General features: G+C 44.2%; 1 protein-coding gene across 4 annotated transcripts in view; it reads right to left on the minus strand.

Moving 5' to 3' along the window:
* The window catches only part of DPF3 (double PHD fingers 3), a 198,047-nt gene that overhangs the window by 18,737 nt on the left and 155,557 nt on the right, over nt 1-23,753 (minus strand). For 2 of the 4 annotated variants that reach the window (XM_029996849.1, XM_041122009.1), the window contains 3 exons: nt 18,067-18,179; nt 16,630-16,711; nt 1,262-15,573 (listed from right to left, as the gene is read on the minus strand). In XM_029996849.1, coding sequence (XP_029852709.1) covers nt 15,503-15,573; nt 16,630-16,711; nt 18,067-18,179 — 266 coding nt within the window. In that variant the 3' untranslated portion in view covers nt 1,262-15,502. Of the gene's footprint in view, nt 1-1,261; nt 15,574-16,629; nt 16,712-18,066; nt 18,180-18,938; nt 19,003-23,753 lie in introns of those variants that run through there. The other 2 variants (XM_041122017.1, XM_041122016.1) reach the window with 2 other exon arrangements.

Genomic DNA, 23,753 nt, shown 5'->3' on the forward strand with positions numbered 1-23,753 from the left:
CCTCAAGTCTCTGGCACCAAGGCAACGCGTTGTCATAAATCCATAGGAAACGAGATTTCATTAGTTCCCTTGGTCGTGGAACTAATTGTTTGCTCCTGTGTTGGGCACCTGATCATGGCTGTGGGCAGCAGGAAAGCCAGTGGCATTTTAATGTTGTTCCTCTGCTGTGTTTTACTTGATTTTTGTCTCAGGATTATGAGATGCCGGGGATGTAAAACAGCTACAGGGAAGATAACAGCTGCCAGAAACACAGCCTTCTGTTTTGTACTTTGAGCTGTGCATAGTGTGGAGAGTTAAAAAACTAGTGCTTAGAATAATTTAAAGCAGAAATCTGTTAAGTTCCTTCAAAATTACCCGTGCTTGGTTTAATAGATGCTGGATTAATTGCGTGCTGTCTGGGAGCTTTTGTTCCCCTCCGGAGTGGCTGTGGTCTGTGCCACAGAGGTGAATGCTACTCTACTGTATGGCAAATTTGACATTGAAGGGCTCTTTGTAGAACTAAGACTGCCATTCTCTCCCATTGTCCCTTTGATTAAACAGCACCAGCAAAAGAGACAGTTTTGATGGTTGTTTTCATATTATGGGCATCTGGCTACTAAGAGCTGGGCTGAGATCACCAAATCACAAGCCGCTTTAGAGATGTCTGTATACGCATGCCGATCCCACAGTGATGTGATCCAGAAAAGTGTTTGGGTATGCACATTTTGGGGGGCAGGGGAGAAAAACACCCTGGGACGTGTGGTGAGGACCATTGGTTGCCTGTGTACGCTGCTGTTTTCCAATACCCCTCCTCTGGGTATTGGAAAACCCACAACTTTCCAGTACTCATGAAATAACCCTGGACTATGGATGCTTTTTCTCCACTTTTACATCAATAGACTCCCAGTGACCTCTGAGGTACTTTGTGGTTAAAATAAAGGAAACCTAACATATTACACAGTGGACTCATTCATTAACTCCTCCCCAGTTACCATCCCTTTTGTAGCTACTCACATCTCTGTGAACCACCACGTGCTAATGGCTCGGTGATGCCTCAGACGCTTCTGCTTCGGTCACAGGGACTCCAGTAGTTTGTAATATGTACTGGACTAGGTTGGTGACATCTTCCGTTTGCCGAATAAACTTTAACATCCAGAGTCCTTCCTCAGAGTTTGACCATCTCTTTTTGTTAGTACCGAAGCAAACAGGGAAGATCTCAGGAAGAGAGCGCTCCCCTCTCGTCCCACACATCTGTTTGGATGTACAACAAAGGCTACAGGAGCATTTTTCCTTGTACTTTTAATTGAAGTGCTTTAATATAAAAAAAAAGTACATACAAGTTCTAAACTCCTGTTTTCTGCAATCGTTTACACTTTTTCTAAGTTGCAACAGAATATTAGCTATGTAGGTAGTCAACACTGCTAACAAACTACAGTACAAGTTACTAATAACAGTACAAGATGCTTGGAATACATTCTTGCAAATGTGTATGAATATCAAAGAAATCCTGCAAAGTTGAGAGGTTTCCAACACACGTTGCCCTCTTCTCTCAAACCTCTGTAGGATTTCACTCACGGGTTTCCTAACCACCAAAACACAGAAGGGCTGATCCTTGGCTGGTGCAAGCTGTGGTAGCTCCATTAGCGTCCACGGAGCAATGTCAGTTGTCGTGAGCGAAGGGTGTGATTCAGTCTGTGCTCAGATAGACACCTTCAGATGGGGGAGAAACATCATGCAAGTTTCCATGCATGACAAACTGATGGGCCTTCTTGGTCAGTGCTGGCTTATAGCATTAAGCAACATATTTTTCTGAGGGTGTCAAGACTGATCTCTTTCTCCTGGAAGAAATCAGATCGGGACGACTGAAGAACAGTCAGGAGCACCCTGGATTCTCATACTACTCTAGGCAAAGCTGGGCAAATTTCCCTCAAAAAACACCAAGTTTTGAAGCATAAGAACCCACCCCATCAGCTCTCCTCCCCCACAAAAGGCTGGCAAAGCTATCAAGCACTTACTTAATAAAACTGAGTGTGAGATAAGAAGAGCAAAGGTCCTCCACACAAGCCATGTCAAAACAAATCTCTACATACACACATTGTAACGATACAGTCACTTCAGAGTTCAAAAGAAAGGTTCACACTTTACAAAGGAGGGAAAGGGGAAAAAAAAAATAACACAGGAAGCTGTCCTTACAATTATGTACTGGTTCCCAAACCTGTAACCTTAGTCTGTGGCCACCAAAAGTAAACGAATACCAAGCAGCATAGTGTAAACTCCAATGAGGCCTCACAGGGGGTAGCAACAGGCAACCTGGAGGTAGTGTACGTAGCTGAAAAGGAATTTGAAAGAAATGACGGGCATTTTTCTCCTATTCTGATACGTTTACATAATCAAAGACATGGTGACAAACACACTACAGTGACGTGTCTCTCCAGCCTTGTGAGCTCATCTACTTGCCACCCCAGGATCGGTCACAGAAAGGTTTTTCCTCTGAAGTGAGAGTGATATCTAGGGTATTCTTCAGGCAGAGGTCCTGATTTTTTCCCCTCACTCCGTTGTTCCGGCTCGCCTGTGTACTTACTGTGTGACTAACAGGACAATTGGTTTCATCTGAGCCTGCTGGGTTTTTCTCACAAGCATTTGTACAAAACTTTCTTATCACTATTGCCCTGAAGACCAACATTTCAATGGCACGCTTCAGTCAGCAGCACCCAAAACTCCTCCAGGCTATTCACTGACTGGCATTAGATTATTTTGGTAGGCAGCTACGGAAGTTGGCAAACCCATGACAAAGTTAGCTTTTCAATTTGTCAGCACATTATGAAAAGACTGAACACCAATGGCTCCAGCTCAGAGTGAAGACACAAAAGTCAAGTTCTCTTCTGATGCAAAGAGCATAAAAGTCTATTTAGGGGATACAGAAGCTGGCATATTGTAGCAAACACGGTGGTGGCTCAGAGTAAGAAAACTTCAGCTGTATCACCTTTTTAGTGACTTTGATATTCTATTCAAGTTAAGTTTTAGGTATTCCTAGTTTTCTCCAACCACATTATCTTGACACCACAGTTATTGCATTACAAAAGACACTATAATGCAGTCACTCGACATACACATATATCATGTATAGGTAGGGATATATACAGCCAGGAAGTGGGGCAGCTTCCAACCTACATTTTGTTGCTTCCATAAGGGCAGGCAGATCCCGGTTAGGTGAGACAGAGATAACCTACAGCATCCCCAATGTTGAAAAGAAAGCTGTGAGTATATGAGCAAATAGAAACCTCAAAAACTAAACAAGAATTAACATTAGTAGAATATCCCCCGCTTTGTAGCTAACTCAGTTGCTCTGAAATCTCTCTCAGCTCAAATAATCTTATTGTGCAGAACGTGCAAAGAGGTGCTCTTCCCCTGTGAATGCAGGGAGTGGATGTGCTTTCTCACTATTGCCTAGAAGTTACCCAGTCCACCTGCTCTTCCCTAGCCCGCTCTCTTCATAACAACAGTTCTTTTGCTTCAATGGCTATCTGGTAAGACAGGACTATTTAATTACAAACAAACTTCAAGGTTAATGTATTAGAAGACTGGAAATAGATATCCTGCTACTTTTAAAACAAACAATGCATTGTACAGTTAGTGCTTCTCTGAACCCTCTTTCCACAGAGCAAAGCATCACAAGGGCAAGATTTCCATCAATCCTGAGCTGGCACAGCCAGTTCTAAGAATTAAAATGTAGATCAGGCATTCACAGTCTTTGGCTCCCCTGACAAAAATGCTCCCCGCCCCCTAGAGAAGCCAGTTCATTCTGAATATTTTGGTGATGTAGATACTTCTGCACTTGGACCCACAGCGGGTCATCAATTGCTCTTATGCTGGCCACACACCGGTCATCAGGAACATTTTTTGATCAGTTTCTGTATTCCTTAAACTACGTGCAATAAAATTGAAAGACTTTTTATCCCATACTCAAATTTATCTATTAGACTAGGAAGGACCACAGGAATGTACTCACTACCTCAGAAAGTCCTCAGAAATCAAGTTCGGAGCTTCTCGTGTTGTGGGATGTTTTTTCATTTTTATGCTGAGTCAAGCTTTAGCCCACAACTGCTGTGTGCGTCACTGACCTTGCACTGAAAGGGCTTTGCACAAGAAACAAACTGCTGATTTCATCACTGCAGCACTGAACCTCGTCCCGGGTAAGAGACCCTCTGAAGACCAAAAGAGCCTCTCAGGAACACTTGTCTAACAACCTTGTCTCCAGACCACTCTGGACCTTCCATGACCCTTATAAAACCCATTCATTTTTTTTGCAGAGGGCTTCCAGGACACAATCTGACAAGAAGAGGCAAGCCACAGAAGTGGGTGATACCATGGCTGGACACAGACTATGGCTCTACTCTCTCTGGTGACAAGAAGTAGGACAGGAAGAGCCCAGTTGGACCCCAGAGCTCAAAGTTAGACATTGTTTAAAATACCTTTTCACTTCCAAACTGAAGAGATTTGATAGCAAAATCAATAAGGTACCTCCAATAAAAGCCCTCAAGTTACTTTTTGAAGCCATTTTTAAGGACAAACCAGTGCCAGATAAAGGAGCAAGCCTCTGAAGTCAGAACACAGTTCTTGGATGTTTTGCTCCCAAATTGAATTATTCTTAAAAGGGGAAGTGAGTAACCTAAAAGCCTTTACAGTCTATTTTTGAATTGAGAGGATGTTTTTCATTTAACTCTCTGTAACAGAATAATTTGAAAAAAACTGAGGAAACCATGTAATCCCAGATGGTTGGTGTTCTGTGTGCTCTTGCAAAGCTGCTGTGACTCCACTGCATTAAAAAAAGACATACATTATTCTGTAGCAATTGTCCATGACACTGAGGCTTACAACATAAATATTGCAATACCTCATCCAGTTTCTGTATGACACACTATGTTTTATTGCAGTAATGTCTCATAATAGATGAAGGTGCTGCAGGGTCCTGTTTGGCCAATTGCTATAGTACCCTGGAGTGCACTTTCATAAGGAGGGAATATCTCCCATGGGAAGGGAGTTAAGATGAGGACTAGATGCCAGAAGAACCAGCTAAAGGCTTCACATGCAATCCTGGGCAAATGTTTTCTGTGCCTCATCCACCTTCCCCAGCCCCTCCACTAAATGGGAGGTTCGTTTCCTCACTTGCAGATAGCACTAGATGCAAGGTAATGGAGCACAGCCCTGCTACGCACAGCAGAATGCCTCTAAATCAAGAAGCCAGTGTTTTTCGCCAACGTGACAGATTGAAAAATGCTTCTGGTACTTCCATGAGTGGGTTACTAAGCAACACTTTGGCTTCCAGGGAGTAGCCGTGCTGGATGTGATCTCATGCACCGGCAGCCTAACCACATCCCCAGCTGGAGCACGGGGAAAGGAGGGCGAGTGTGTGCCGGCAGCAAGGCTGCGTGGCTTCACTGGCTGTAAAATAGGTTCCTTCAAGATGAGCTATAACCACAAAGGAAAAATATCCCAGAGGTGATGATGGACCCGCTCACGGGGTGGCTAAAAAGCAAAGACACTGTCAGGACATAGCGCTGGGAGAGAAGTAAAGCTAGAAGGTTTAAACACCACCCGGTAAACATACGGCATATCCTGGTCATGCGAACTTTCACTTCAGCCTGTCTGAGAGCAAATGATGCTGAAGAGGATTGACTCCAGGGAGACATGCTAAAAATGATAGGGGCTGGAAAAGATTTCCACGTGAGGGGACAGAGAGAGCAAAAAGACTAGAACAGATTAGAAATGGGTAAGAGAGGGGAGGTTAGAGCTGAGTAAAGTGAGGTCTCATACAGGAGAGAAAAATCATGCACTGCTGTCCACTGTTTCCTGATAGAGCAGTAAGGGGTTGTTCACAGAAAATCAAAAGGCAATACATTGAATACTGATTAATCAAGTCCAAACTCCATGGAGTTAGAGAGAAATTTGCCCTGGTTGCTGACAGCTTCATCATTGTCTTTTGCTGAGATTTCTCACTTTCCTTTGGAGCCTGTGACATGGCATCACCAGAACCAGGCTGAACCAGAACCAAGTGTAAACAGACCAGACTCATCTGGGATAGAAGTACCTATTTTCTTACATGTGTTGGATGTGCTCAACCATTAAGCAGCACACAACTTTTAATGAAGACTAAAGTCTAAGCCTACTTAGACTGGGCCCCTTTAAGACACCAGGCCAACCTCTTGGTTTAAAGTCAATGGAGGAACGTTGATTGAGAGCAGCTGAGAATCTGGCCTATCTTTTAGAGTATTGGTACTCTTTCATGTGTCAATAAATCATGCTCCAAATAGGATTGAGATTAAGTTGTAAGGGAGAATGTTTTGCCTTGTTTTGTTAGAATGCTGACACACCTTTGAAAAACAAATAAGATTTTCTCCCTCCTCCTTCTTCTCCTTCAAGGTGAGTAACACTTATTATAGGACTCTAGATCTACTCCTGATCGGTAAGCAATATTTACAGTAACTAACATTAATATGATACGCAAATACATATATATTTGTATATATAACTTAAACTCTCCTTCTAATTAAAATTCAATACTACAGCATCACACAGTAAGGCTCTACCAATATATTAATGGGAATGTCACTATTTTGGGATCATCACTTGAGCATTTTAAAAGTGCACTTAAAAGTTGATGACAATACAGTTTTTATCTGAGCAATCCACTACGATGTCACAGATTTATCCTCGTCTATTCCGCTTTTGAATAATGGGGAGAATATTGTCCCAAAGTCAAATAAAGGATCAACAGCAAAGATCCTAAGTCAGTCTTCCCCACCCCCAATTTTAGTTGTTGATGTTTTTCTTCGCAACCACTTCTGGTGAAAAAACCATGTGTATACAAATGGCACACTCAGTCTGAAATGGCAGATGAAGAAAAGGTGAAGCAGTAACTTAACATGTACACAAACTTCTGGTTCTTAGATCTGACTGTCTGGCACATATGACAATTTACTTGAATGTTCTTGAGCCTCTCTTTACACCTGCAATTCAATGAAATAAATTATTCCTAGGCCTGTCCCCATCACTTCTGACCCAGGCTGCAGTGCTGGAAGAGAGTCAGAGCAAACAGGAGGACTGTTGATCTCTGCTGCAGCACAAAAAATGGAAAGCCATCAAGGTAAAGAGGAAACATTTCTCCCTGCATTTTTAAAGAACATTTTATGCCTACAAAAGAGTCTATATGAACTATTCTGTGACCTTAATGCTGAGTTGGGATTAAGTCAGCACACGAGTTTCATTCCCTGCAATGATCAAGGGTTTGTTGAACACTTCTAAGGGGGAGATAAAATGGTTGTTCAGTTTGGACTTCTCTCTATTTCCGAATTGCTCTAGACCCTGCTCAGCTTTGGTACATGCTGTTTCTGAAATCCAGGAATATAGGGTAAGAGAAGAAAAAAATGACAATGAACAATGAAGGATATTCTGTAATGAAGCTCAAAGGAGATGACACTTGGAAATTCCTCATGCACTTGCTATAGCCTTCCCAAAAGGATGCAGGGGCACATCTTTTGTGTTATACTCCTCGGAGAGCTACAAAGGAAGAGTACATTAGGCATAACAGTCATGTCTTGTCCTTTGATTTTCAGTGGATACTTCCCTTTTAATGTTGCTGGCAAAGTTTGCACTGGCAGTGCATAGTGGACATCAAAATGCAGTCCTGAGTCCAGCAGCAGCAGATGTCTGGGCTGGAAAGAGATCTATGCTCCGGCAGAGTTCATCGGCAGCAGGGGGTTTGGCCTTCCAGGCAGAAAATCTTGAGGAATCTAAGGGAAATCCTTATCTTGATATTCGGGACTGTAGGCACATGGTTTCTTGATGAGAATTAGCAGTTTCAAAGTCTTACATGGCAACAGCAGGAAGAGTCCTATCCAAGGGGACAAAACTCCAGACTGTAATATCTCATACACAGGCGAGACATGCCAGCAAAGACCCTTCAGACTGCTACAAAAAGAGGCGCACTCCCAGCCAACCAATTCAATCATTCTAGACATGGCAAGGGGATGAACACGAAATGGGCTTGTCATTCTTTATCACTCTTTCAGAATACAAAGAATAAAGCCTGCCCTTCTCTCTCCTTGGCTTCTGAAAAGTGGGGAGAGAGGAAACGTTTCCTGAGCCACTGTGGAGGTGAAACCTATAGTTTGTTACAATGGACTGAATTGAGTGGATGACTAGCCTGACAGGTGTCTGAAAGAAAATATCAATACCTGAAAAATCAACAATTTTCAGGTATGAAGTGTTTTATTGTTAACTTCATGCACGCAAAGGGAGGTAAGCTATTCTGGAAATAGCAGTTTCCTCATTTCAAACCAGCAGTAACAATGTATATTCTAAATGCTTGGGTGAATACTGTAATAATACTTCACACTTTCATCCAACGTGGCAGAAACACACACCAAACATTAATAAACTATTGGCTTGATTCCCCAGCTGCAAAACGCCTGGCATTGTTTAGCTTCCCCCTCCCTCCCCCCGCCAGTTAAGTGCCTCGATGCACGGTGGTGGTGGGACTCGCCAAACACCCCAGCAGCACAGCTGGAGAGACAGGACAGTAATGCACCTCTCCTCTGCCCCACGCTAAGACTTGGCCGTCGGGACAGCCAAATCGCGCTTGCACATCTTGCAGCCTGGCTCCTTCGAGAGACCCACTGTCCCCCAAGGGCTGGGGGTCACTCTCGCCCTTGTCTGCAGCGCGGTGAGACCCTGCGCCCGCGGAGGACAGAGCTGGGGCAGCGCCAGCACTCTCTCTGCAAAACTGCTCCCCAGGAGCGGGGACCTGACGCTCTGGCCCTGGTCGACGGCACCAGCGCCGGTAGAAAGGAGGCTGCCTGAGCCCGCGCTGCCACGGGAACGTGACGTGGAGCAGGCTGGGCAGCTGCGCTTATAAATCAGTCCCCTTCGGACCAGAGAACCCCCTTTCTCTCCCTTCCCCTCCAGCAAAACTGAGTTTATCTTATGTAAACCAGAGCGGGTCCGGTGCCCGCCCTGAAAAGCCATTTAACTACTGCCGGGGCTGGAGGTCGTTGTTAGTAATTATATCACCACCGAAGATGGATTTGGCTGCCTGCCAGTCCCAGCTCCTGCCCTCTTTGGCCAGAGGAGAAGTACAGCCACAGTAACTAAAACTTTCCATTTCCTCTGCAGGGTCTTGGACCTTCGGCATCCAACTCCTGGCTTGTCACCTGCTCCCATCTCCCCAGGCAGCGTCACCGGCCCGTGGCCGACAGAAATAAATGGCGTAAGGAACGGCACGGGAGACTTGGCTCCGCTTGCTCTGCCACAGCCTGGGTCTGCAGCACCGTCGTACACGGCAGCACTCAGCGCTCGCATGCAGTTGGCGGGCCCCAAGTGCTTTACAAAAACAGCTCCGAATTGCCGTGCTGCCTTTCCCCCAAAAGTGAGGCACAGAGACTTTGGGTACCTGCCCACAGAGGTGCCGCGATCCCTGTTGTAAGTGGAAATAAACCCCACGCTTTATAACTCTGCTTAGGTGCGGTGAAACGTCACGCTTCCAGATAACCTCAGAGCAGCTCTGACTCTCCACGCCAGCGGGCAGCCTGGCACAACCCGCAGCTCTGCTGGGTGGGCCGTCTCCCATTCGGGTCAGCTGCTGTTAACGGAGGCCTAAGTTTGGCAATGAGTACGTGAGCATCTCTGCCTGTTTGGCTGCGGGTTGTTTCTACAGACACCTCTTGTCCTGGGGGCCGGGGCAGGAGAGGGACAGCACCCGCCTGCTCCTGCCCTGGCAGTGGCGGTCACCCTGCCCGGCTGCCTAAAGAAAATTAACGTATACGTCCCTTATCCTGCCATGTAGTAGATAATGCAAAAGTACGAGACGCTAAGATCATAACAAATGCAGAACTGGCTAGAGAAGAGGGCTTTCCTGCCCCGCCTGCCTGCTCCTCTCCCCAGAACTTATTTTCACAAAAAATATAGATCAGGTCAACTGTTAACATTTCAGGTGAGGACCTCCTCTTGTCCAACCGCAGGCTCCCATGACAAAATTGACATGACAATCCATCTTTTAATCATCTCCTCCATAAGATTTGCATTTTCTGCCCTCCCAGAGCAGTGCCAAATTGTTCCCAATATAGTCTCTTTTGCTTTGTCCAGTTTTTTTTTTTATATCAGGAAAACATAAAGCATTTCCCCCTTCTGCTATGAAAGACAGTTTTATAGACTAACAGTTAGCATTTCCAACTGATTAGATAGACAGACAGACAAGTGAGATCAACCAAGACGTGTCACTCTAAGAAAGTGCTCCTAGCATTCAAGATTACATTATTCTCCATTTTATTTATCTTCTTTTACTTTTAGATGAACCAGTTGCATCATGTTAAAGATTCCTATTCCTCCATAGCTTCTAACTTTCTTTTAAGTAGATACTGTAAAGTTTTCTCTAATGCAATTCCTTGCCATGCTGGAGCTGAATTAACCAGATGCACAGTGGTGGATATGACACTAAATCAGAAAATTTGGAAAATTTCAATTCAGATGATAGACCTGAAATACTTTTGACCCTCACATTAGATGTTTTATGTCAAATGAAGGCTGTTTAATTTTTTAATTTTGAAATTGAATTAACTTCAAAATTCCAATATTGAAGTGATTCATTCTAAAAAGATTGAAACAAGCATTTTCAGCTCTTCCAATATTCCCCCCATATTTTTTGTATGAAATAATTTGCCAGATTGAACTTGGATATGTGAATAATTGTGGTTCTCTCAAAACCACATTTTTTAAAAATAAATTTATTCCACACAGAAAAACCATGCCCAGCTCTACCTGGAATTTCCTTGCACACAATGCACACTATCCCTCCGGCAGTGACAAGCTTAATTAATATTCTTTTCTACCCCCATCCACTCCTTACCTCCCAAATGACCCCTGTCAAAACACATGCTGTAGGTGTAAAGAACATGCAACAGCCCCATAACACCGCACACTGCGGGAGAGTCTTCCTTTGGGGCAGAATTTACTCAGCTCCTTTTAAAGAAAGCTGAGAAAGAATCATTTCAAAGTTATTTACAGCAACATTTGCTTTAAAATAACACACTTAACAGTGGCTTTCCTAGCTCAAGAACTGGCCTAAGGTACCTTTACAGAAATGCTGTAAACTCTGTCCAAAGGCACATCTATGGAAGTACAGTTTGGAGGCAGAATGGGACCCATCTCATGTTCTGTAAAGGTATTGCCTTTTCCGAGCTACAGGGGAGGCTCGGTGATGGTAACGTGAGCTCACCTCCTCAGCGGTACGACTTGGATGCACCCCTTTTTTTATGACCTTTTCTCCACCCCTCTGGTTTCTGAGGCTGCCACCGCAGCAGGTCCCCTCCCCAGCCAGCCTTCCCACCACGGGGCAGAAAACTGGGCAACACAACACACAAACATGATGGAGGGAAAGCCAGAACCAAGCCATGGTTTCACACAATATAGTCTGAATCGTTCAAACTCAGGAACAGCCTGAGGTAGCTAACACCAATGTAGCTGCCGTCATGGGCGTGAAGGAGGTAATGCACAATTTACTGCATCAGTAAAGGCAATTTACTATAACTGACCTTTTTCAGGTTAGCCAAAATGGGTTAAAAATGAGAAGGAGCACACGAATACATTTAAACTAACATACTTGAAGGCCATTATGCAGACACAGCTTGTATTTAAATACATCCTGTCCCACAGTAAACATCTGTTTTTATAATAAGGACAGGAAGAACAATTACATCATCCAGCCTGACTTCCTCTATAACACAAGCCTTTTTCGGTCAGACGTTCCTGTGATTAACTAAGATTGTGTTTAATTAAAACACATCTTCTAGGAAGCTGCCCATTCTTGATTTGAAGACTTCAAGGGACGCAGGATCTACCATCTCGCATGGTAGTTTGCCCTGATTTGTGCTAAAATATTACTTGCCTTGCCTACTCAGAAGAGTTTTGAAATACGCCAGAGTTTGATCACCTCAGGGGCTGCCACCCAACTTGCACGTCCTGCCTCAGCAAGAGAGAAAGGAGCATCCAGGGCCAGAGTCCTCAAGTTGTTTACTGCCCAGACCAGATCACTGCTACGAGCGGTCTCAAGACTTGCCTGAGAGTGGATGGTGTCGTTCATCCCAGCGGTCACGCGGGAAGGCTGTCCCCTGGGAGTACCAGGTGACAGGGAATCAGTTATCAGAGTTTCTAAACTCCTATGCCTCACCCCCATGGCTGTGCCACAACCTCCCCACATCTTGGTAAAGCGGGTACGGCATTGTTCACTTGGTGGATCAATTAATATTTCTGAAGTGCACCGAGACGTATGACTCTGAGCGCATGCTAAAATGTCTCTGAGAGGTTCGTCCCAGCCCCTTATCCTAGAGCGAGCTAGTGAAGAAGGGAGCCTGTAGCTGGAGGAAGTTCTCAACGTGGGAGAGCTTGCATCTCATCTGCTGCCAAAGTCACCTGGAGCTGCCTGGCTACACAGCGACGCAGCACAAAGCTGGAGAGACGAAATGCAGCCGGACCACTGTGGGTACGTACCCTATTATACTGATCTCAAATGGCAAACAATATTTTGCCGTTGAAGATCTAGCACTCTCTGTTTCTGTCATACCTCATTAGTGATGAAACTTCAGCAAGGCCACTGAGGAATATTTCCAAACATGAAAGACACTGTTCACTGCAGAGTGGTTGTGGGAGAAGAAAAGAGTCAGCACTACGGATCAAACCACAAAATAGAAAAGCAGGTGTGCGCGCAGAGCACAGCTCATTTAGCAATGTCTCTGTCACAGAGATGGAGAGCGCTACTTTCTGCACCAGCTGGTCCCACCAACAGGGCTGCCTGAGACTTTCACGATGAGCCACCACTGTCTGCTTAACACGCAGGCTAAAACAATATGCATTTTCCTCTCCATCTGATAATGCAGACGTTGTCCTACTCCTCTCCCAAGGCCAATGCAACTACCAGGAAACTGGAAGGCGATGGCCATTTTTATGATGGAGCTCCCTAAGCCCAGCAGGACTGGTAGCTGAGCACCAGCCCAAACACTAACCCACCTCTGCTGCTCCCACCACCAGCACCACCGTAAAACTTTCCTCCAGCGCACGCGGTTCTCAGCTCCAGCCCCTCTAGCCAAAACACTCGCTTTCCACGAGAGAGCCCAGCGGTGTCTCTGGTGAATACATACTTGCCTTCCTGGCCACAGCAGCAACAGGACTTTGTATCGGCCTGAACCATGAGATGGTCCCAAAGCGCCAGGTCAGCGGGGTTTGACCACACCAACAGACGGGTGCAAATGCTCATGCGGATGAGCTGTGGCCCCCAAGTGCTCCCCGGGGCCAGGGCAGTTCCAGAGTGGGAGGAAGACCCTTCAGTTTACATTTTTTCTAGAGCTTTGTCCCAACAGGTACCAGACACCTAGCGCAGGTCCATGGGCTCCCGCTTTACCCTCCCCGCACCTGATGCTCAAATTTCTTCGTACTCTCGGCTTGTCTGAGGGGCTGTCACATGGAAAGCATAAGGTATTGAATGAATTTCACAGGTAGCCAGTGCAGCTGCTCTACCAGCAGGAGCACTGGAGAGAGGAGTGAGATTTGGTCCAATATGACTAGCAAAAATACTTTCTAAATCTTTTTCTAGCAGGTTGAAATACTCCTGCTGCAGCCTGAGAAGAAGGTGCAACAGAATGTGGGAGAATCCAGCAGCTGACACGGCTACTTTCAGCGTGCAAGCTGAACAAAATGCAAAAGGTGAAGAAACTACCTAAATAATGAGGGAAAGTGCATTAGGTCAGTATAGGTCATTCTAACTAAGTGTAATTAGCAGGAGAAGGAAGAAAAATTAGCTCACCAATATTCTTTCACAATGTCCTTTCAAGTGTTCGGGGACATTTAATTTTGCAGAAAAGTTTCAACCAATATAAATATGCCAAATATAATCTTCAGTGTCTTTACCTACTTGTACAAGCAACTCGAGTCACATGCTGCTTGGGACTTTCATAAATTTATATTATAAACCCACTTAAATCTATGCATAAAAAGTAATATACATCATACCCAAGAAAATGGTCATTCTGGGCTACTTGGCAGTTCGGGGAGTTGCAGGTTTTTAACCTTAAAGATGTATCTGGTAGAAATTCCTTAATGTACTCACTTGTCCTCCTAGTGATGTCTTAAATTATTCAAAGAGACGCAACTGTAATAATATTTTTTCACTTGATGCTCTTGCTTAATGTTTCTTCATTTCACATGTAGAGGTTTGCTTAAATAAAGTACAACTATTTCTATTTAAATTTTAAAATCATTATGAAAATCTTTCTTTTCCTATTAGGTTCAGCAAATTATTCCCTCCTATAGAGCTGGGGAACATTTTCTGACAAATTATCATGTTTGGCAAAAATGTGGTTGTAGAGAATTTGGGGGCAAAATTATTTGAAAATTCAGCTAGATCTTGATAATTACTTTGATAAAAAACAGTAACACTTTGGAAATGCTGGAAGTCCTGATTAGGCAATTCCTGGAATAAAATGCAACTTTAAGTTGCAGAACATTTTAGTTTAGAAATTTTAAAAAATTAATCAAAAGTGCTTCATTTGACCCTAAGCCAAAGTTGTTCCTTTTTGCAGCTTACTTTAGGTTGCTCAGAAAACTGACAATTTCACTTTCTATGGTCAACTTAAGATGATGTTTTTCTTTTGTTCAATTTTCTGAGCTAAACAGCAAGTCAGTTACATACATATCCATTTGCGATTTTCTGAACAAAAATAAAATGATGAGTCTGGACTGTATGCTGGCACTACAGTGGGACCGTGTGCCTGAATATCCTGAATTACCAAAGACGGTAGGCTTTTCTAAGTGTGTGTGTGTGTGTGTGTGTGTACATACTGGTACTGTTCTTCCTTCAGAGATACTAAAACCAGATTTCTAAAGAGCTGCCAAATCAAAGCACTTGATCCAAGGGAGAAAGTGTCACCCCCCCAAAATTTTGATCAGTGCTTCTCTCAGTGACAACACATTGTTGAAGACCTGGGAAGTATTGAACTAATGCAACTCGCAAAGCCCCCCTGCGAATACAGAGTGGTTGCAGTAAAGACATTTCCAGTCATGCCTGTGAAGAGAAACAACTGGTGCTGCTCCCAGCCAAAGTACTCACCAATAATTCCCTGGGAGATATCTTACTTCTTTGAAAAGAAGACGAAACAGAAAACACAAGGCCACACAAAATTGACTTCTCCATGTCGATACAACAACCCTCCCCCTTCTATAAAGCATGTGAGCCCTTAATGGTAAGCAGCAACCATGCATAGCAGTGAAGAGATTTCATCCGGAGCATTGGGAAAGTACGTGATCCTTCTAGTAGAGCCCAGGAGGTATGGCATTAGTGACAGTGAATACCACAGGTACCTCTTCCTGTATTTGAGTGTCCGTTCGTTTTGATGTGGGTTGTGTCTTTGTGTTCTGGATGGGAATTGTGTGCTGGTATGGCAACACCAGGAGCAAAGTGTTTCTTGACTGCTGGAGCTCCTCAGGCCTGGAAGCCAAAAGCTGATGCTCTCTCTCTGAGCAGCTCCCGGCACAAATGACAACTCCAGCTCCCTGCAAATGAAGAAATCCTTCTTATAGGCATGACATCAAATCCAGGCACTCAGAGTTTATGTCAAGATTGGCTTGAACAGGATATCAAATATTCCTAACACTGGAATTGCCTGTATTTTTCTGAAGCAGGCTCTGCTGCCCTTGGTATTGCGTACGAAGGCTTTCTACACAAGTTACAACACAGCTGGGGTGTGCATTGCCACTACGTGTTTTATATTTTCATATTTGCAATACACCACTTCCCACTCAAACAGAAATCTTTAGCTAATTATTACCTGCATTTCAAAATTTTCCCCTCCTGATTTAGTTTCCTCTTTATCAAAGTTACAAACATTTAGCTCCTGAATGCATGACTGATTTGTAATTCTTCTTGTCTCGCCCCTCATATAAACCGCAGTCATTTGTACTCGCATGTCTCCTTCTCCAATTCTACTGCTCTGCAGATTTTAGTCAGAGAATCAATAATGGTGAAGGACTAGTTCCTCTGCTCCACGACCAAGTGACAAACTACAACCAGTTGTAGTATAGTCAGATTGAATCCTCTGCAGACGACATAACTACACACCAAATGTAATACAGACAATAAAACTCTCACCCTTCTGAGGCACAGACAGACCAGAGAAGAAGGAAGGTCGTTCCTCTTAATCCAGTCTCCTGACAACAGACCCTCTGCTATTCCAGAGAGGACCTCCCTGTCTGGGGCTTTCTCTCTGGGACTTCGACTTCTTAGGAAGTCCAAAGTCACAGTTCACAGGAGCTCAATTCGGTTGACTAAACTGAGGTGTCCAATGCCATCTGGGATATCCAAAGGTACCCACGACCCGCAAAAGAGCCATGTCCTGGAAGAGGAGGTAGAGACCAGGCAAGACTGAATAGGACATCTCAGATCACACTAGACCTCCACGTCTATTAATTTTCTTTCTTTCCAGTGCTTCCTGCCTCTGCTTTGCTACTGCTTCCTTAACCCTGCATGGCCCAGGCCACCTTTCTGAAATTCTTCCCTTCTCCACAAGGAATTTATTGTGATTTTCAAAGCAGACTTCCAACATATGTTACCTTCTGGGGGCTCAAAGACTGGTGGATTCAAGCAATACATGTGATAGCCACGGTCACAGTCATCACAGAAGAGCAGCTGGTCCTGAGGCAGGGTTGTTGGGGAGACAGTAGGGAAACAGGGAGACAGGGAGAGGAGGGGAGAGAAAAGGAGGTAAATTAGTCTCTTGCCAAGAGGAAAACATAAGCATGGTAACCAGCAGTGCTCAGCTAGGAACACAGAGCTGCAACATAGAGACTGAGAGGCTATTGGGAACGTAAAAGGCTACAGGCATCACGTCTGCGCATCCACGATCGACCACCACATTTCTGAGAGGCTGCAGAGAGCCCTTCTCATCACAAAGACAGTTCAGTTTCTAACTGGAAAATGTCTCTGAGACGTGGAGGACTTCCTCTCCAAGGTGGCCTCATGATGCAGGAGTAAAAGCTGTTAGGCTGGGGATAGGCTGTACTGAGAGAAGAGGACAGGCTTTACTGGGCTCCAGTGTGACCACGTGCTGGATCTCATCCCTTCAGGGGAAACCTTTCTCGTCAAAAGCCTGGGCTTAGCCAGTTCTCCAAAACTCAGCCGAGTTAATGCTCTGTGAAACAGATGGAAATGACGAGATCCCACCCTGTGGTCTGCAGCTCTTTCATACATTTGGGGGCAAAAAAGCTGCTCTGAAGTAACCCATGATTCCTAACACAGAACAGCTCCCTGCTTTCAGATTTCCTTATTTACTGCTGAAGCAAAACAAAATCTCAGGCTTTAAATTTATTCTGCTATAGGGAATGTAGTGTTAGCTAATCGCCTCCAAAGTTCTCCAGCCACTGTCATCCCTCCGAGTTTCTCGCAGTTTCTCACCAAGGACCCTTAACGTCAGATTTTAACCAAAAACCCTGCAGAGAGGACACTGTTCAGCTGCAGGCTCTGGATCACAGTTTGGAAATCACTGGGACGGGTGATTAGGTGACTAGAGAGAGGCCTAGCAATCCCAGTTCAAATGCTTTCATGTTTCCCAAGTCTCGTAATTAAGACTAAAAACACATGCCAAGAAAGTAAGCAAAATCAGGACAGAAGAAAGATACTTGCCATCCCTTGGGTTATCACCCATTCACATCTGCTCCTGACTACCGTATTGAAAATACTACTCTCTTGCAGCTCCCTGCAACATGAGTTTAAGGCCTCCAGCTAATTTCTACTGAATAAGCGTACAAACCACAAGTATCACCATCTTAAGTGGCCCTATATGATACCCGTGGTAATTTCAGCAGAGACCGACGGCTGAAAGCGGGCCCTGTGGAGAAGCCCATCTCTACTCTCAGGAGTGGCTCTTCCTCAGAGATGTATGGAAGCAGCAGTAAAGCCATGACCCACACCATTGCCACGTGCTCCTCAAGGGCGGCCACGACAGTAGCTTGCAGGGTTGCTTATTTGCACGAAAAGGTAAATGAACTCACATCGTTCTCAGAGGTCCCACAAAGGCTGCAGGATTTGCACTCAATGCACTGCCACTGATAGGTTTTAACAGCCTCAGTCATGTTTGTGGTGAACTGCAGGCAGGTCGGGTGTCCTGAGGAAGATCGGAAACAACTGTCATTGTTAAGGCTCACTTATCACTTGTTAATTAACCGGTATTAAATTTGGGGAACAAAATGCACATGGACATGGACTGATCACAACATGGGCTGCAACTAACAGATACCAAAGAGGAAAGCAGGCATTAACCCTTTCGCTGCCGGGCACAAGAGAAAATCAGAGTCATCCCCACCCATTCCCCATTGGCAAAGCAGTTTTATTCAGAGCTCTTAAAAATGGTTTGGCTTTGGGTTTGGGTTTTGTGGGGCTTTTTTGGAAAGAAAACAAGAGATAGGATGAAATCAGACACAAACCCAATTTCAGAGAGAGCCCATCCATCCTAATAGAAATTGGACTACAGTTTCAATTAGCGTTGTTTCAACCGGACTGAAGGACCTGGTGGAAATGAGGTTATTCTCCATTTCAGAGCTTCCCTTCCTGATGTCCAAATGGGTGGAGCAATTCTGTAAACTTTGCTTAAATGGAAGCAGTAGCGTACAGAGAAGAAGCAAGACAGGATGGAGGGATACAGCTTTTAATTTTTTTAAGAGCTCTGCCACTAAAGTTGGTTGGCACAGAAGAAACCAAATTGCACAGCTAACCTTCCAGGATCAAAACAAGAAACCGAAAGGAAAAAACCCCAAGCCAACTCCCACAATGAACTAAATGAAAGGAATAAAGAAGGGAAAGCTAGCAGAACAGTCACATCTAATCGGGAAGGACAAATTGCCAGAGTTACAACCCCCGCCCCTACATGCGTGTCGACTCCAGCTTTGCAAAACAGCGGTATCACAGTAGCAGGGTCAGCAATGGGCTTTCTGGAGGGGAAAATACAAACAAACAAACAAACCAAAGGTAGGATCAGTGTTCCTTCTGCAAAACAAAACAAGAAAAATATACCGCTGAAATAAAGTATTGTACTCCCAAACCACCCCTATCAGGCTGAGGCAGTCCCTAAGTCACCTGCAATAAGCAGCTGCTTGCCTTCTTGGAAAGCCCCGTATTTAGCATCCCTCTCTGACACACATAAGCATTAACGCTGTGCATAGTCGGGGGGGGGGCAGGGATAGCCAGTTGCTCATCTATAGAAAAACAAGAAATACATGTACACACATCCAGCACTACCGCGTGCTTCTTCCAGAAACTTACACCTCAGGTGTGCAGGGTTTTTTCACCTATAGCCAATCTGCTGTTCTTAGACTACAGCCAATGGGTAGGAAAAAATCTTTTCCGCCTCCAACAGCCTAAGTGTCTTTTTAAGAGTGGAGAAAAAAAGGCTGCTTCTCCAATAAGAAAAAAAGGCACGGCTATAGTAGATGTGGGCATAGATGTGCTATCTTCATTACCAGACCCATCAGCGGTATTTTGCTGTGTTGTCACATCACCCATCACCACCCTACAAGAAGCTCCTATATTTTCTAGCTAGTGAAGCAAACAGTTGCTGAGAATTGCTGGGTAAGGCAATAATGCTGTAGGGAATATATTTCCTTTATGTGCCCGTGATACCACCAAATGCTGTAATAAGGATTTTCATTCTCCAGTTATATTTGCATGGTTGTGATACAAAAACTAAGCCTGTCCAGCAAAGAAATGTGTGTACATAAGTAATTAAGGAAATTGAATAGAAAATAAAGGAGATATTTAAGGAAGGAGGGATCAGTGACATTGCTCATATCACTCTTAAGCCTTTGAATAAAGAATGTTTCAACAGTTCTGATGAGCTCAGATGGGCTAAGAAGATCACTGGGTTTTGGAGCCCTTGAAATGTCAGCACAGAACAGGAGTCAGATTTTACTGAGATTTACAGTGGACCAAGTCCAAACTAAAGTTCTGGGGACCTTGAAACTGCAACTGTGCAGAAGGAGATGTGACATGATACCTTTTCTTGTTGAGAGGACCTCATATAATTTCTGATGCTACCAAACTAGCAGAACCTGTCATGACACTGAAATGTTCCTCCAGATCTGATTTACAGCAAATGCGGAACCTCATTGCAACACCAGTAAATGGAACAAATGTGCCACACTACACATCAGGGAGGAATTCATCCCAACAGCAGAGAGTCGGCTTCCAGAAAGGTTGTACAGTGCTGGAATATATCACAGAAAACAACTCAAACAGGGAGGTGAGTTAATCAGAGAGTTAAATAGCTTCAGTCACGTTTGAAAAGAAACAGAAAGAATGGAATCAAACTTACAGAAATACATCACAGCTAAATGCATACACGTATTCACGTGCTCACTTGCCTGCATACACACATTGCTCTTTGCAGAGACTCCAGCTAAAGACTCTCCCTTTCTCAAATGACATGAAGGTCGGGTTCTGTTCGCTACTTTATCTCTGTCCCTTCACAGCCATTCCTGCTCTCTTCCAGCTATCACTCTTGACTGTCTTGTTCCTCATTTGCCTCAAAAACACCTCTGCAGGTTTTCTGTGCTGCATCTCGTATCGATAGCGCCTCATCCTTGAAGTGATCCATCCTATTTTGCAGAGCCCTTCTTAAGAACCACACCCACCACAGGCCTAAAAGAAATGGGCTCTTGCGAGCTGAGGATTGCTTGGAAATTATTAATAGTGGAGTGAGGGCCATGGTGGCTTCTTTTTGGTAGCGATGCGGAAATATTTTGCAAAAATACACCGATTTATTCACTCCATTGGGCTCTCTCTCCAAATGCTGTGACTACAAAAGAGTCTAACAAATGCCCACAGCCATGTCTGCATAGCCGCAGACTGCTCTCTGTGAGCCCAGGGCTTATGGCATGTCTAAGGGAAAAAGAATATCTTGTGGACATGTCTTTCTTCAGCCTCTAAGTCAGATCCTCTTTCACATTAAACAGCGTGCCTTGTGGTACCATGACCCCAACTTAATGTTGTCGGAAAGACTATTTTTACTTATGGCAGCAGCGCGATGAGGCACTGTAGTGTATGGCAAGCACGTCAGTAGATACTCAAAACATTAAAATTCTTTTTCCTGTCCTCCCTGCTCTCCTTCTTCACAATCTCTCTATTTTCATGCTACTTTGGTTCAAAACCCAGTGTTTTTCATGACCTATGAGAAAATTCACATGTCCAAGACTTCCTGGAGTGGTGTTAGTGAACACCAGCCCTGCTCCGTATCACAGCACTTCTGGGCATTCCCTCTGTGGCAAAACACCTGAAGACAAAGCCCTGTAGCTGCATATGGCAGGCTGCTAGAGGTAGAGTCAAACTTTGGAATTTAAAAAAAAAAAAAAAAAAAAAAAGGCTAGTTCAGCCCACAAACAATTTTGTTTTACACGAAGAGCAGTCCAAAATGTGGTTCAAGTTACAGACACTGTGGTAGCACACGAGACAGAGAGCTGAAAATCTTCCTTGTTTAATTTCATCCCTTATGTGGTCAAGATGAAGAAACAGTCTTATTTCACTAATCACGTGATAAATGCCGTTTGCTATGGCGAAGGTGTGCAGCAAAGAGTCTGCAGCTGGAATTCAGTTAATAATTCAGGTGGTGGCTCAGCCCTGGCAAACCCTGGATCACTCTCACATATCTGTATCAGCTCCGCAGATCTAACAGGGGGAAGAAGTAACATGTATTTATGGTGTCACTGAAGTCAATAGACAGACCTCTAAAATACACCCCGGGAGCAGTTCTGTTGAAGGAGAAGGTGATATGTTAACATCGACAGTTTCTAATCTACCATAACTATTCTCTACCTAAACTTTTGCTATGCCACAATAGCTATAAACAACAGAGACAATAAAACTTGCAATGAGAAGGTTTCCAACAGCTCATCCCTTTGTCTTAAAGCAATATTTTAAAGTATATATCAGGTCTGAAAGCTCCCTCGTCTTTGTCGAAACTCTCCTCTGGATCTGAACCCTGCGTCTGAGACCATATTTTATAGTGACACCCGTGTTTCACATGCCACTGGCTTTAATTGTATCCTATGTCCACCAGACATCTGGTCGGAGGAGTGGGGAGCGAGCACATTCAGAGACCATTCTCCCACACCCTGTGCAATTGCAGGCTGGCGGTAAGGAGAATTTAAACATAAATATCCTAAAAAAAAAAAAAAAAAAAAAAAAAAAAAAAAAAAAAAATCTAAAAATCTCTTCTGCTTACACTGGCTGTATAACACTAAAGACCAAAACTGACATTAAAGGGCAGGAGCAATCTGCTGCTCCCAGGCGCTCTGTGACCAGTGAAGGCCTTGGAACGGCTCATTAGTGCTTCTTCAATAATGGATTCTGCATTGCAAGATTAATTGCAGCCATGTGCTCTGTCACACCCGCCACAGACTATTTAAGTTAACAATCCAATCAATAACCTTTTTCAAACAAAGGCAGAGATTATCTTGAGGAAAAAAATAAGCAAAGACTCCTTTTTTAAAACAAATGTGAAATTATTTATACAGAGTAAAAGGAATTTTCACCCAGTTTCCAATTCTTTCCCTTATCTTCACTGCATAGTGGTGGGCTTTTTAATCAATAGCATAATGAAAACCCACAGGGCTCCTGGCTATATCGCATCAGAATTTATTCCATAAACCATTCAGGTCTTTAAACAACTATAAATACATATTACAGATATAATGACCTATGTCACAGGAACCCCATCCAAATAATGGAAGTTTTACATGCAAAGAAACTGCAAAATTTCCTCCCGCTAAGTTTGAATAAGGATTGCTGTGACCACTGCCATCGTTAGACAGAATTATTACTGTTATTCATACAAAAGAAGGGAAAAGTAACTTGTAATTCTAATAAGGGATATGATTTTATGGTTATGATATAAAAATTTAGCCTTCATTTGTCTGTCTAAGAAGACATGCTTACAGATATGTAGTGTCAACAACAGATGGATTAGAAAGGGCCTTTCAAAACCCAAACCATCCCAGCACACTGAAAGGCTTGGCTCTGCCAGAATCCCAGGGCTCAAGGAGCTGCAACTCTCAGAAAAAGATCAAGCATTACTAAGGGATGAGGGTGGGGAGCTCTTGGCATTTTCCTGGCCTTTCCCATCTTGCAACGTCAAGGTGTTATGATGCAGGACGTATGCCTGCCTGCTCAAATGGAGGTACTCATAAACAGAAGCCTTCAAAAGTGTTTGTGGGGCAAAGATCCAAAGCACCACCTGCCACAGTACCTCTGCGATACAGCGAAGCAGGAGTATTTCATTAAATACAACAGCTTTCCTGGCGGCCAGGGGAGGGGTGGGTGTCAGAGGCTGCAGGTGAAGAGCTCTTGTCTCACCCCCTTCGGCACAGAGCCCTGCCGAATTCAGCTTCTTAAGAAAAACAAACAAACAAACACAAAAGGAAGTCTCACTCGTAGGCACCATTGCATTTTATTACTATTAGACAGAAGAGGAGGAGAGGAAATATTACCACCGTAAATTTCTACGTCCTGATGGAAATGAGAAAACCTGGCTGGTTCTCCCAGCGTCCGAGGCACTGTGTTCCAGCGCCGCCAACTCTGCTACAGAAGCGAGTCCGAAAGGACGTGGGGGGCTTCAGTGAATAGGCTGGTCAGTCTGATTTGGTCAGAGACCAACTTTCCTCTAATCTAATATGTCACAATGTGCCAGCGA

The sequence above is a fragment of the Aquila chrysaetos genome, chromosome 2, assembly GCF_900496995.4.
Source record: "Aquila chrysaetos chrysaetos chromosome 2, bAquChr1.4, whole genome shotgun sequence".
Lineage (NCBI taxonomy): Eukaryota > Metazoa > Chordata > Aves > Accipitriformes > Accipitridae > Aquila > Aquila chrysaetos.